Source organism: Euwallacea fornicatus, chromosome 33 (assembly GCF_040115645.1).
Source record: "Euwallacea fornicatus isolate EFF26 chromosome 33, ASM4011564v1, whole genome shotgun sequence".
NCBI lineage: Eukaryota > Metazoa > Arthropoda > Insecta > Coleoptera > Curculionidae > Euwallacea > Euwallacea fornicatus.
In genome coordinates this window covers 2334402-2350288 of record NC_089573.1, presented here as the reverse complement: position 1 = coordinate 2350288, position 15887 = coordinate 2334402, and the positions used below count along the sequence as shown (strand labels likewise).

The window sequence follows — 15887 nt, the reverse complement described above, 5'->3', positions numbered from 1 at the left end:
TTTCCGCAACGAAGCATTTTTGGGATACAGTTTATATAACAAAATTACCTTATTTTAGCTGTAGAATACGCTCCCGAAGTTATGTACCGTACTTAGGAAACACCCTGTATATGCCCTCCTTAATTCTATGGCCGCCGTTGCACGTTGGGCTGGTAATTCCCACGTATAAGATCAACAAACCGACTCAAACTTGCCTGCTTAATATACAATAAAATCTTTTTTCCAGGTCTGTTAAAGCCTTCCAACAGCTGTTATACGTGGCGCCAGGTTTCCAAAGAGCCAATGAAGTCCATCTCAGACTGGGTTTCATGTTCAAAGTAACTCACGAATACCATTTGGCGCATAAACATTTGCAGTTAGCATTAGTAGACGCCAGTCCGTCTTCGACGCCAAAAAATACTGGTAAGTAACCATTGGTCCTCGGGATTCAAATATGCAAATTAAGATTTAAACATCTCGTTTCTCGAACCAGATATGGCGGTGATTCGATAAAATCAAAGACAGGTCGGCCTAGGCTAGCCTAGATGTTTAATAATTCTCTTCGTGAGACCAGGACCTAGGCCAACGTATTTCACGTTATGGGTTGCTAGCCTTGAGAACTGTTTCAAATTTTGCAGTATTTGACCTTTGTGATTTCAAATAAGATATTTCAGATATAAGCTTGCTGCAAAGCTATGGTTTATTTGAGAATAAATGTACCGTTAATTTTATTTTCGGAATTGTTGGTTTGTGCGAAGTGGGTTTGAGGCAAGTTGAGTGGGTGCCTCAGTGGTATGCGGGAAACCATAGTGAATATAACGAGCATTGAAAAAACTAGCGATAGAGCAGGTGAACCGTGAATGCGAAGCGTTGGTTTACCATCAAACATCTGACATTGGTCGCAGATGTAACAGCTGAGTGTATCCAAGACATGCCTGTGATATTTCAATGCTCACCTGAGGTTTCTGTCAATGATCACTCTTTGCATTAAGGATATAAAAATATGTGCATTAAAAAAAAAAGTTAAATTAAACAAAATCGCCGACTTCCGACCAACGACATACCAAGGCTTCCGGACACACAGTCGTGTGCAAAAGAATAGCGACGCTAAGAACAGTTTTACAGGTCGATTATTAACGCAGTTATTGCTTCTTAATGGTCATAAATGGATTAGAAATCTCACACTTACATACCTGTGCAAAGAAACAGCGGTGTTGATTGTCGCACGCATTAAGATGCTACGCAATTTCATTTTGTAGTTAATTAAACATATTAAAGTTTTCATTTGACATAAATAGTAAGATCGAACTGTAAATTGATGATTTTTAGTCAAAACATGCACTTTGTGTGTTCAAAATGCGTTAAAATGTCCCAGCAAAATAATCAGCAATGCCGTAAAATTTGTACGAAAAATGGAAATACGTGGTAGAAAAACAACTATGTTGGTAGATGGTAGATGAATACAGAGAGTGGGGTAAGTGTCCCTCTCTGAACATCTACTCAAGTAAAAACACGAATTAGAGTTAACGTAAGCACTTCTGCAACACGGAGATGATTAATTGAAGCAAATTTACATGGGAGCCGCCCAATGGAAGGTTCCTAAACTGACAAACAAATCTTCAACCGCTTAAAATTTGCTAGAGAACATGTCTCTTGGCCCCCGTCTCGATGAAGGAAAATTCTTGATCAGATGAATCAACAATTGATTCTTTTAGTTGTTCCGGGCAGAAACAACATCTTAGAAGATCGCCACAATCTGAATATCAACCAAAGTAGACCATTAAAGTCATAAAACATGGTACGGGGCTCCCATAATGTGTCGTACTGAGATGTAGATCCGATACATCGTATTGAGGGGATCACGGACCAAGTTGTCTATGTGGATATCCTGGAAAATGTAACATTTCTTGATGCCAATGACAAAGTGCCCATCAGATGGACCTTTATGCAGAATAATGACCCTAAACACACGAACAGGAGGGCAAGGGCACGGTTTGCCGACAATGGGGTTGAGGTTTTGATTGGTCCTGCCTAATCTCCGGACCTTGACCGTATTGAGCATTTATGGACACGTGTTAAAAAAGAAATGTCTGCAGGAAAACCAACCATTAATTAAGGTCGGTGGAAAATTGTCCAGGACATTTGGTGTGTAATTCCATTTGAGAAGTGTTAAAGCTTAGTCGATTCAATGCCGAGAGGATGTTCGACTATTACTGCTCAAAAAGGGCACAATACAAACTATTGATATTAGTTTGCTTTTAAAGTACTTTAATTTTTTATTTTAATACTTTCTCTAGCATTTTCTCTAAGTTAAAAGTGCTTTTTTTTTTAAACATTGATTTGTGACCAAAAACATGTAAATTCTTTTTTAATCTAAATAAGGGTTTTCCGTTATAAGTTTTTTTTGCTTTTACTTACCTAATTAGTGAAATTTTATTGAAAGTACAAATTCACAGTGAAAACTGATTTTGGTGGTTTTAGAAAGTTTAGACACGTGCTAATAATATCAGGTGGTTATACCGCCTAGGAGTGTATAGAAAAACCGTGTTTTTTACTGTGTTAAAAATGTCGAATTTTGCGGTAACGAAGCAGCATTTGCGGGAAGTTTTACTTTTCTGCTATAATTGGAAGAAAAGCGCAGCTGAAGCCCATCGAATGCTTGTGGAAGTTTATGGTGACACTGCTCCAGCCGATAAATCATGTAGGGAATGGTTTCGACGTTTCAAGGATGGAGATTTTAGTGTTGAAGACTGGCCCCGTTCGGGACAGCCAAAGAAGTTCGAAGACGCAGATCTAGAGACATTACTTGATGAAGATGAAAGTCAAACGCAAGAGGGGCTTGCAGAATCATTGGGAGTAACCCAACAAGCCGTTTCTGTACGATTTGAGGCCATGGGCATGATTCAGAAACAAGGTAATTGGGTGCCTTATGAACTCAAACCGAGAGACATTGAAAGGAGATCATTCACTTGTGACCAACTTCTTCGAAGGAAACGAAGAAAAGGTTTCTTGCATAGGATAGTAACGGGGGACGAAAAGTGGATATTCCACGACAACCCCAAATAGAAAAAATACTATGCTAAGCCCGGACAATCGTTGCCATCCACCTCAACATCAACACCAAAACCAAACATCCATGGTTCGGAGATCATGCTGTGTATCTGGTGGGATCAAAGGGGAGTTGCTAACTATGAGCTACTGCAACCTGGCGATTCCCTTAGGGGCGATCGGTATCGACTCCAATTAATTCGTTTGAGCCGTGCATTGCGAGGAAAAAGGCCGGAATATGAAGAAAGACATGATAAAGTTATTTTTCTTCATGACGACGCTCGACCTCGTGTCGCTAAAGTTGTCAAAAATTATTTTGAAACCTTAAAATGGGATGTTTTACCGCAACCCCCATATTCTCCGGATATTGCTCCTTCGGATTATTGGTCGTTTCGACGAATGCAGCAGATGAATGGCAGGTTGCCGGTTCACTACTCTCGCAGAAATCGAAACTTGGCTTCAAACTTGGATCGCTTCAAAAGATGAATCTTTTTTTCGAGATGGAATTCGAAAATTGCAGGAGAGATGGGAAAAAGTAATAACCAGCGATGTCCAATACTTTAATTAATTTGTTCATTCATTTTGTTTGCAAATAAATGCATTTTTTAACACCAAAAAACGGACCGAATTAATTTGCACTCCCAATATGTTTCTTAGAAAAAACAATTGATTATTGATATTTGTTCAAAACTAAAAGATTTTCTTAAAAAGTACCTGTACCCAGCCATTACTTTGCACACGTATGTACAGTGGCGAACAAAAGTATGGAAACATTTTCTAATTTTTAATGCAATTTAATTCCTATACGTAGCGACAAACATCAGTCAAGAAAAAAGTTGTTTTTTAGAATATTAACTTTATCTAGAATATGTAAATGTGTTAACATAAGACTACCTAATATGTCAATATTTGTTTCTCCTGTAGCTTTTAAATGATTAGAAATTTCAAAAAACTTTTTATACAAAACTTGTTTAGAATGTATCAATGTTCACATTTCTGAAAAAAAAAACAAAGTCGGCGTCGCGACGCCGAGCGTCGCTTTCCACATTTCAACGTTTTTAGCATTTATTGTAGTTTACGTCCTTTTATTTAATCTGGTGAAAAAATTATTTTGCTAAGCCCAACTGTTTTCGCATAAAATGGGTGGGGCGTCGAGTTTGAATGACCCTGTACATAGATAAAAATAAATATATTAACGTATTTATCAGTCTTAAAAAAAAACAATATTGTAAAAAATGTATAAATTGACCGAACAAAAATGTGGAAACATTTTCTTCATTTTAGTCTAATCTCAAAATTTGTTGATTCTAAAGTTTTCTGCTTCTAAGATTTTGTTGAAAATGCCGAAGTGTAAATATTACAGTGCTGAGTTCAAGCGAAGAATAGTGACCATGTACACCAACGGAACAAAACAAATTAATATTGCAAATGCATTAAATATACCTCGGGAAACTGTTCATAAAATAATTAAGAGGTATTTGCAAAGAGGAACAGTAGATCCAGCAATGAAATGTGGAAGACCTCGAAAAACAACCCGTAGAGTGGATAGTGCAATCGTTAGGAAAGCTAGAGTCGATCCAAAAAAATCTGCTGTGGCCATAAATAAGGAGTTAAAAGAGGAATTTGAAGATATTGATGTATCGGATGTGACAATCAGGCGTCGGCTTATAAGTGAAAATCTTCATGGTAGAAGTGCAGTTAAAAAACCACTTCTTGCAAAGCGACACAGACAAGCGAGATTAAAATCCGCCAGAGAACATAAGAATTGGACCGAACACCAATGGTCATTAGTAGTTTTCAGCGATGAAAGTAAGTTTAATTTGTTCGGCAGTGATTCTACAGGATATGTTCGAAGACCTCCAGGACAAAGATATGACCCAAAATATTGAATTCCCACCGTCAAACATGGCGGTGGAAATGTGATGGTTTGAGGTTGTTTTACACTATCTGGTACTGGACCACTAGTGAAAATAAATGGCAAAATGGACTCCAAGATGTACTGCGACATCTTACAAAATCACCTACTGACATTTGAAGAAGATCTACCGTTGGCATGGATTTATCAACAGGATAATGATCCCAAGCACACCTCGCGATTAACTAAAAATTGGTTTTTAGAAAACAAAATACGGGTGTTGGAATGGCCGTCACAATCGCCTGATATAAATCCGATTGAAAATCTGTGGTACTATTTAGATAAGAAGGTCAGATCCAAAAACGTTAAAAATCGCGATGAATTTTGGGCAGTATTGGAGGAAGAGCGGAAGGCAGGATTCCCAGGGACGTCTGTACAAAGCTTGTTGACTCTATGGGTCGAAGATGTCAAGCGGTAATTGATGCCAAAGGGTATCCAACGAAATACTAAAACTTTTGAGAAACCTTTTAATAAAATAGTACATAATATAATTTATTTTCAACAATTTGTAAGTAATGTTTCCATATTTATGTTCGGTCAATTTATAGATTTTTCAAAATATTTTTTTTTTTTTAGATTGATAAATATATTAATATATTTATTATTAGTTATGTACATATTCTAGATATAGCAGATATTCCAAAAAAGGACTTTTTTCTTGACGGATATTTATTGTTAAGTGTTGAATAAAATTGCTTTAAAAAATAGAAAATGTTTCCATACTTTTGTTCGCCACTGTATATAGTTATAGCTCTTGCTTATGGAGCTTTGTACTTGTCTTCTCGAAATTTTTGTTTTTGTGATTTTTCCTATACCAACTATCTCAAAAAATAGGCGAAGCTATAACTCAGTTATTTATGAACAGATTTTGAAAAACTAAAAACCAAATAAAATGATGATTTTCGAATTACTCAATTGTGTTAATGTAGAATTTCTTTATCTCAACTTCTTTTGCTTCAAGTGCCGGAATTTTAAATACAGCTCCTTTTTCACATTTTTTTAAAGAAAATATTTTTCTAAATTTAATCATGTATAATAAATTTATGATAAAACAATTTTTAACTGAAAAAAATGTAACATTTTGAACAATATAAGTTATGTAACCATCTGTATCGTCACGCGCCCCTGTGTTATCCCATGCAAAGATTCTTGACGCTAGCGACAAGCGGAGCCTATTAGGTTCCAGCGACAAGGAAGAGGATAAAACCGCCCTCAACCGCTGAAATTATATCAGAGGATTGCTGCACAACATACAGGATTACGAAAGTAGGAGTACCTCAAAGAATAGAATTATCGCCGCTTCTGTATAATGTATACGTAGGAGACCCACCTAGAACAGGACAAACGTGACTGGTACTTTATGTAGACGAGGCGGCGATACTGGCTAGCTGATGTAACGGGACAGTGTTAGTTAAGTGCCTATAAGACGAAATTGGAGCACTGGAAAATGGTGTTCGAAATAGAAAATCGCCATGAACGCGAAAAAGACTGAGCCAAACGTCTACAAATGGAAAAGAAAAATCAGGATCGAAAACCGATGGGAAATTAAAAAAAAACGCACAGGTACCGTAAAGTAACAAAATTGCTTACCTAGAAGTTGATATGGTTAAAAAACTGACTTGGGGGAAACGCATAGAGAAAATAGGGAGAGAAACGAAGGCCGCAAGTGCGAGGCTCTATCCCACGATAGGAAGGAATCGAAGCTGACGACGAAGGAAAACATCACCCTCTTAAGAACAGTCATTCAACCATTGCGCTGACGTGTGTATCGACAGTATGGGGCTATGCAGCAAAGATACATTTAAAGAAACCTCAGGTAGTAAAGCAACTTGGTGTGTCAGCACCGACAATATCAAAAGAAATTCAAACCAAATAATAAGGAGGGACGTAATAATAAGTCACGCAACAAAGACGTCCTTAAGGGCCGCGGAATATCTAAACAAGCTGATCAGGAGGGCAACGGACTACAACTTGCCAGGAGGTCATCCCGCATGTGAGGCCACGACACCAGCTATGGGACAAGGGCTAACCGGAAGAGAATTTTAGCCAGAACCATCAAGGCAGAAGAGACTAGACAAATCTCTTCCCAACGACGAATTCCTTCAGATTGAAGGAATTAATTACCATAAATCTGGGTAAAACCTGTCCGCAGCTAACTAGTGCTAATTATCTCTGACGGTATTCCTACCTTCTCACCAATCAATACCGAACAAAAAAGTAATTTCTTGGAATAATGAAGGAAAAAACCAGATAGCCTTCTGGGTTTTCAACTTCATTATTTTCTAACAGAGAACCTGTAACGAAGATAGCCGATGAACAAAGAAGCGTCCAGGAAGAGACAAAAAGGGTCCAAGAGCCCCCTGGCGGCAGGGGAACTTCAAATCATACCTTAAGAACGCCACTGGTTTACGATTAATCACGCGCAAAAGTGTATTAAGGGTGAACGAAGGCCGAAATTTTCAGAAAAAGATCTGCCCAGATCTGAAGCGATGACAGAGTGAAAAGCGATAGTCAGGCTTGATTCTGCTCTCTGAGATCATCAACGCGGCGACCCAATAAACCATGGGTTCAAACGTCCTTATTGAAACATGGGGTTTCTTTTGTGGGTAAATATCCCACACAGGCTGGTAGCACGGGCACCAGTACCACCGTCTACACCGAGAAGATTTGTTTGCCCCAGGGTCGCGTCAAAAATAAAAAGAACCACGTAATTCTTCGTCATAACTTTCTGTGAACAATTATGCTGGAAGTCTGATAATTGTAAATTATTGAGCTGTTCGATAATTATAGACATTAATTACAATTAATGTCGTTTTTTTTTCTTTATGTTTTTCAAAAATGATTTATCCACATTAATAATAAACACTAATCAATGTTGTATGCATATACTCGTCGAGCAATTTGTTGGATGATATTTTGCCCGATGCAGTGAATTGGAAAAAGTCCCGTCTTCGAAGAATCCTTGATTTTTCAAAGCAAAAAACTGCTGCAACTCAATTTCAATGTCACGATCGGTATCGAAAGTTCTATCGTTCAAATAATTTTGAAGACAACGAAGCAATTGATAGTCAGATGGTGCCAAGTCAGGACTGTATGGCGGGCGCGGCATCAGTTCCCAATTTAGCTCTAACGATTTTTGACGTATTATTAAAGACGTGCGGCGTCTGGCGTTTTCAAGATGGGACAGTACGCCGTTGCGATTGACCCGTTAAGGACCTGTTCTCTTGGTTTCTTCGTTCAATATGGCTACCTGGCAACAGTAGACACTCGAATCAATAATTTTCAGTTCAAAATAAACTTTTTAATCCCCCACACAGGAAGCATAATCTTCGTTTGATGAACATTGGCTTCGGACGTCGATTGCGTGGTCTCATCTCAGTTCATGATCGTTTTCGCACTACGTTGTCGTAAACAATCCATTTTTTGATTATGACCCGTTATGAGTCTTTTCAGAAGTGAATCTCATATGTTATTGCGTTTAGTGAGATCGATTTCCTTCACTCCGTAAGGAAAACAATCATCCAATTTCTTTAGCGAAGCCGTTGTAAGTGCAGCTGAACTGTTAAATTCAACATGTCGAGCTTCTCTTCTACCTCTAGAGTTGTCATACGCCGGTTAATTTCGATTGATGTCCTTATTTTATTGTTATCGGTGGCGATTGCACGACCACTATCACGTGTGCATCTTGCACAACGAAAGCGAGCTAACGCAAGCTGACCACTGGCTTTCAGTACGAGTAAAAACATAGAGCTGACCACTGGCTTTCAATACGAGTAAAAACATAGAGCATCGCAATAGAATCATATTTCTACAAACTGAAGTTGTTCGCCGAGCTGCCCCTCAGAGCAGCGACGTGCTTGAAACTTGTCCTGTTATTGGTTCTCACAACGCCCCACTTTCTCTATAGGACAACAGTGCACGTCATGTTTAATCAGCGGTGTCCCACACGTTCGGCCGGATGGAAGAACCGAATGTACGTAGGGAGGGTAGGGAAATAGAATATGCGGTGCTGTTTCAGGTACCAGATCACACATAAGAAAAACAAATAAGAAGAAACGATTAAGAAAGACAAACAAAGTATTATTAATAATAACCACCATATCGAGGTATTTGGCGGGTCACTATCACTATCTGAATTAGACAACATTTTTACTACCTCTCTTTTCGTAAAAAACTAGACAAATTAACTGCAATAAACGACGATATAAACTTCTTCACTGTGTTAATCAGCGACGATGTCCAATGAGTTTAACGTCGATGTGTCCGGAGAGGGACGATGCTTCACTATATTTTTAAGGCAGTCCGCACCATACACTTCACACAATTTCTTCTAAGCTTGCACTGTGTTTTTTCACCTTCGAAAGTAAAATAATAAAATTCTGTATAATAATATAACCCACGTGATTATTGCTACTGGAAATTTACATTTCAAGCCATCTGTGAGAAATAAAATAACATAAATTATGGAATTGTTGATCGATATGCAGGGGTTCCTTCCTTGGAGGTTGGAGATACCATCCGCGATTATTGTACGAGAGCGCTCACACGCGAGCACTACTTGTAATACTTGTCGGTTCGAAGTGCCGATGTTGTACTTCTGGTTATGAGAGTCCAGGACGGACTAGATACCTGCTTAGCAAGGTAAACACGTGGGATCATCTCCCGAAAGTCGTGGAATTAGGACAACCCTTTAAACATTAACACGGTTTATTAACTGACTTGTAGCACATAAATGTAGGACCCGTTTGTCAGATCGCTGCAATAATTTGTACACAGGGTGTTCGATTTATCATGCACATGCGATTTTCTCGAAAACTAAGGATTTAATAAAAAAATGTTTCAAATAAAGTTTGTTTGGGATGAAAGAGCGCTTTTTTTGACTTTTTTTTTCAAAAAAACTCATTTAGAAGGCCTTTTCAAGGTCATTCGCATTTTTTTTAATGGAAACCCTAGATTTTTTTGACAAAAATGGATACATCACTAAAAACTAAAAAACATTTGTTTGAAAAAATTTTCGATTCAACGCTTTTTTAGATAATTTATTCAAAGAAATTAAGTAAAGCGTGGAACAACAACATAAAAATTTTCTAATCCAATAAATGTTCAAAATTTCTTCCACCAACTTCAATACACTTTACAATACGTTTTTTAAACGATTCATATTTTCTGGGGTTGTCGGAATATGCTTTTTTTTTATTGAAACAATTCGTTTAAAAAAACCTGTAAGGCAATTTTTAAACCTGTGAACGTTAATAAATAGAATTTTGAACATTTATTGAATTAGAAAACTTTTATGTTGTTCCACGCTTTACTTCATTTTCGATTATTTCTTTGAATAAACTATCTAAAAAAGCGTTGAATCGAAAAATTTTTCAAACAAATGTTTTCCAGTTTTTAGTGATGTATCCATTTTTGTCAAAAAAATCTAGGGTTTCCATTTGAAAAAATGCGAATGACCTTGAAAAGGCCTTCTAAATGACAGTTTTTTTGAAAAAAAAATGTCAAAAGAAGCGCTCCTTCATCCCAAACAAATTTTATTTGAAACGATTTTTTATTACATTCTTAGTTTTCGAGAAAATCGCATGTGCATGATACATCGAACACCCTGTATATAAATTAATAAGCATGATTGTTGCCGTCTGACCAAATCGAGCTGCAACTAGGAGGGTGTAAATGTAAAGTAGCTATAATTTAGGCTAGGTTAGGGAAATAAAGAGTGAGGTACCCTGATGGTACGCCCATGTGCATGGTCACTGAGTTCATGTGGTTCACAGCATTACTGCAATTTTCCCAGTAATTATCCTTGGTCGAGAGCCGCATGAAGTAAAAGAAAGTCGAGCCTCTCTTTGTTAGAACCAGGAAAGAGGGTCGAAGGACAGTAGACAACGGTTCTGACAAAGGATGGTTTATGATGTCCAGATGCGACTTGCCACATGGCTGATCGGAAATAGGTCTCTGGTCAGGGTACGCCGCTGGTTTATTGCCCCGGAAAGTGGCATTTAAGGTACTGGAGAAACTGGGAAGACTCTTTTTTTGATCCCAGGTGACGAGGCGGCGACTTGTCGGGAGTGTCATCAAGGAACGCGAGTATCCTCTTAGTTAAGTTATTAAGTAAGCCCCGAATTGTGACAACTCAGAAATAGAACCCTAGACAAATAGAGGAGAAAAAACCTACATAAATGTGATTAAAACTTAGTTGAAGAAATACAGGATTGGATGATCGCGATTCCGATGAAGAGTATGAGTTATGATTGAGGATTGGCGATGTATCGATCCGCCGTCAACTGATGAGTGACAATCGTGATAGTAATGAAGATAATCATTTCCCAGCTTCTCCCAGCCCTTAATTACTGGAAGCTGATGGTCAGCAGACATAGGCGTACTCTTAGTCGGAGCGCATTTCAGTCGATGAATGCCCATTTCGCCAGGCCTGACGGCCGATGGGCAGATTATCCCGTGACCCGAAAATTGCCTTTATCCCGAAAGGGACGTGATGGCACCCCCAATTACGACCACCGTCAAAGGTAATGGCGGGGAATTCCGGTACCCAACAATCGCCTCCCATACACATTTATAACTCCCTGTATCTCAGAAATGACGGGTCTTAAGGCGATCTTTTATTAAGTAAACTATATTTATTTTTCGATAATCTGGCACCTCTATCGATTTGTCATCATAATTCTGAAACACCCTGTATATTTAAAAAGTGATTTTGTCGTTTTTCAAACTTCAGACATTTCAAACGCGGACGAAGGAGAGAACGGCTCTGATTGATTCTATCATATTATATTGTGATATTCTTCCTGTGAAAGTTTAAAACTTGAGTTGTAAAAGTTTCAAAGTGACTGGTGCCGTGCTTACACCAGTTAACAATTTTTTTTATTCCTGCGTTTTTTATGATAAATTAGCCGAACTTCCATTTATATGCATAAACAAAATGTACTTTACATGAAAAACAGAAAACAACATAGTAGGATTCGGTTATAACGAACCTTCAAGGAGCTTGACTTATCGTTCGTTATATGCGGAGGTTCGATATAGACGACCGAGGGAAAACGCTTATTGGCTCAAGATTTTTGTTCAATCGAAATATTAAACTGTACGATTTTTCGTTATAGTAAATATGTATACATATTATTATTGAGGAGAAAAACAACAACAAAAATTGGAAAAAAAGAACAAAAATTTTAAATAAAATCAAAGCTTAAGCAGAAAAGAATTTGGCTCCGCACTTTGCAGTTTTTCAATATTTGTTCAGTTCATTTTCTTTTGCAAATGATCGGTCACATTTAAGAAGCTTTCATTTTCTGGATAAGCCATCTGTACACAATATGCTGCGATGTTCTAAGCAGAAAGGACCTCTCGAGCTGTAGGGACTAAAACTTCATCGTTCCTGCCAACTTCCTCCTCATCATTGGAACCGTTTTCGTATTGATCATTGACAATTATTTGAGCAACGTCAATACCATCAGGAAATTCAGCAACTTCCACATGTTCATCAATTTTTTCGTGTTCATTTCAGTTAACTTACTCAAAGGCAGAAATGTGCTGGTGTTTCCCAGCAACATCTCTTGACGGTTTGTTATAACCGAATGTTCGCTAGAGCCGAATTCTATTGTACAACTAATAATTTTTTTCGTTTTTTTGACTCTTCTCAAAATATTTTGAAAAGTGACTTCTCTTTTCACACTAGGCCCGCAATTACCAACTGTCCATTTCATTTGAAAATATTTTAAAATGACCAGTGTACTTACGGGTATTTTTGAAACGTGTTTCTAAAGTAATACGAACTTCGGAGAAGCAGTACGTCTTTATTCTATTCGTTTTCCTAATGGAAAAGTACTTCATCCTACTAAATTTAAACGTTTGGAAGACAACCTACGACGCTATGGAGCTTTTAAAAAGCTATTTGCAACATTAAAGACAACTGATTAACATTAACTTATCACAGATCATCAAATTCTTCAAAACAATGCTTTCTATTAAAAAATGGAAAAAAGAGAATACGGAGTCTTGTGTAAAATTCTGAAATTTACATCTGAACGAGGAGTTGAGTGTGAACAATATAATTTTAAATATTTAGATTTTAGTTTATCAAAATCCATTCGTAAATAACTCAATTATAGTTTTGCCGGTTTGTTATGAAACGCCTGTATTACCAAAATGTATTGCAATTTAGCATCTCTTTATTAAAAAGTTGAAAAAACAATCTCTCTTTTTCCACAAACGGTTGAGCACTTGAGTATGGAACACCCCAGTTTAAAAGCTCCATACACATTCTTCGGCCCACGTGATAAGTTTAGGAGGTTCGACAGGAAAAAAGAGCAAACGACACAGAACTGTTTATTGCTAGCTTTGTCTAATGCATGGAAATCGGCTTCTGAAGTGTGAAGGATCTCCTAACTAACTTCAGACAGGAATTTTGAGTTTTCCTACTCTTCGCTAATTTTTTTTTTTTTAATTAAATGCAAGTTAAATTAGTCAAGAAAAAACGTATGAATTCACAATGCTTTAGACTTGTAATGTTGCTAAACTAGCGTCGCCCAAGCTGACAACATTGCTATTTAATATTTATTTTATTTAACAAATTATCAATAACCTACATTAATCAATACTCACATGATTGTGGCTCCCACCAATGAAATTCCCCTTAATTAATAGAATGTCCCTCCTGGGTCCTACCGACCACCCGTCAGCTAGAATGCCTTAGCAATTCCATGATTCTTTATTGCAGTGCGATTCCACATTGCCCACTTGTATGAAATCCAAGGAAAAGTGAAATTAGCAAAAGAGAGATACGAGGCCTTGCTCAAGGACAAAACCATCACGTCAGTCCTGAAGTCAGAAATATTCCGTCAGCTGGGCTGGCTCTATCATAGTCATGACTCTCTTGGTGACAAAGGTCAGAGAATACCATTAGCCATTCATTGTCTGCTTCGCGCTGATGAGGCTGATCCACTCTCGAACGGTACCACGCTCTATCTGCTGGGTAGATGTTACGCGAGTATAGGAAAAGTTCATGATGCATTCGTTGCATATAGAAACTCAGTGGAGAAGTCTGAAGGCAATGCAGATACGTGGTGCAGCATAGGAGTATTGTACCAACAGCAGAATCAGCCTATGGATGCTTTGCAGGCCTACATTTGTGCGGTGCAGTTGGATAAGTGTCATTCAGCAGCTTGGGCCAATTTAGGTAAAGAAAAAATGTGTTCAAGTACAGTTTTCGTGACAATAATTTTTTTTTTCCAGGTATATTGTACGAAAATTCATTACAAGCCCGAGACGCATATGCATGCTACTTGAACTCGCAGGCAGGATTGAAAAACAAGGGAATTGCAGAGGAACCAGTCACTACCAAATTGCCCAAATTCACGTCCAGTGCTGGGGTGATGAACCCACATCTCGCCCAAAGAATCAGTTTTTTGCAAACGCACCTCGCCAACGCTCCAATGCCTAGTGTCACTTCACAGTAAGTCCTACTTTACTCTAAACTGAAATGAATTGGTTTGTACCAGGGCCGGCCCTGGACAGTTTGCCGCCTTACGCAAATTAACGTTATGCCGCTCCTGGCCCCTGAATTTCATTGTCTCTTCCCACGACCTCCGCAGAAAAGAAAGTTTACCTCCCTCGTTTGAAAGAAAAAAAAAACAACACAGTCGCTCCCTATATATCAAAGATACATACAGGGCGATTCGTTGGGAATAGGGAGTAGACAAACCTGAGGTAGGGGGCACCAAAATATGACGATTGAACCAAACGTACCTTATATCAATGTTCGTATCTCTGAATTACAGAAGGTTAAAGATTCAAATTTATTTCAAAATTGCTTTTAAACTTTCTGTGTTGTCAGAGCAATACCAGAGTTGATATACTTAGGTTTTATAAGATGCCAAGTATGAGTGATGATCTAATTTCTACGCAGCTCTTGGAGAGCGCTAGTTAAAAACCACGACTTCGATATATCTGGTCACGTCATTTTATGATTACAATTAAAGTCGAATTCTATTCAAGATAATGAAAGAGTATCTATTTTTACTAAAAAAAAAAGGTTTAATCCCGACAACTCTCCGTTTACGAGATTTTTACCCATAAGCTAATTCGCGTCTTACCATTTTAAATCATCACAAGCCATGATGGCTACAACTGCACCAGTATTTGAACAATGTTCTTCCACACTGATGAATTGGTTGTGGAAGTGAATATCCATGGCCCCCGTGAAGTCCTAGAACACAACCAATTGGATGTCTTATCATTTACGGTCAAACTGGTAACAATGAACACTTATTGAACCTAATTTGGATCGCCTTCGACAGGAAATATTATCGATACGATTGAGAACAAAATTGTCACCTTGTAGGAATGGATTCCTTTACAATATTCATGTTAAATATCAAATCTGATTCCCATTTGCAATCATTAACAAAATATAGAGTAGCGACCAAAAGTTTGGAAACTTTTTTTAAAATTGAATATTTAATAAAAACGCCATCGCTTCTTTTATATATACAGGGTGAGTCGGGAGGATCGTGCCAAACTTCGGGAGCGTCTTGTACATGAAAAATAAATGTAAAAAACTCAAATGTTGTTATCCGATTTTCGTTTGTTTACAAGTTATAGCGTAAATAAAATTAAAACATAAAATTTTAAAAAATTATAAATTTCATGAGAAATTCCATAATTGAACGTTTGAATATCATAGTAAATGTTCAAAAATATTGCCATTAACTTCTAAACATTTTCGGCTTCGTCTATGAAGAGCATTCGTTGCGCTCCTGATTGTTTCATGTCTTTCTTTAATGGCAGCTGCAGCATTTCTAATGCGTTGAATTAGTGCATCTTGAGTGTCCACTTTTACTCTGTACACTTCAGTTTTAAACCAACCCCACAAACAATAGTCTAGTGGAGTGAGGTCTGGAGACCTTGGAGGCCAACTAATAGGGCCACC

General features: G+C 37.8%; 1 protein-coding gene across 2 annotated transcripts in view; it reads left to right on the top strand.

Annotated features, from left to right (window-relative positions):
• Utx (Utx histone demethylase) overlaps positions 1-15887 on the top strand; it is a 78074-nt gene that overhangs the window by 45268 nt on the left and 16919 nt on the right. For both annotated transcript variants that reach the window (XM_066299287.1, XM_066299288.1), the window contains 3 exons: positions 227-402; positions 13677-14135; positions 14192-14411. In XM_066299287.1, the coding sequence (XP_066155384.1) occupies positions 227-402; positions 13677-14135; positions 14192-14411 (855 nt within the window). The remainder of the gene's footprint in view (positions 1-226; positions 403-13676; positions 14136-14191; positions 14412-15887) is intronic.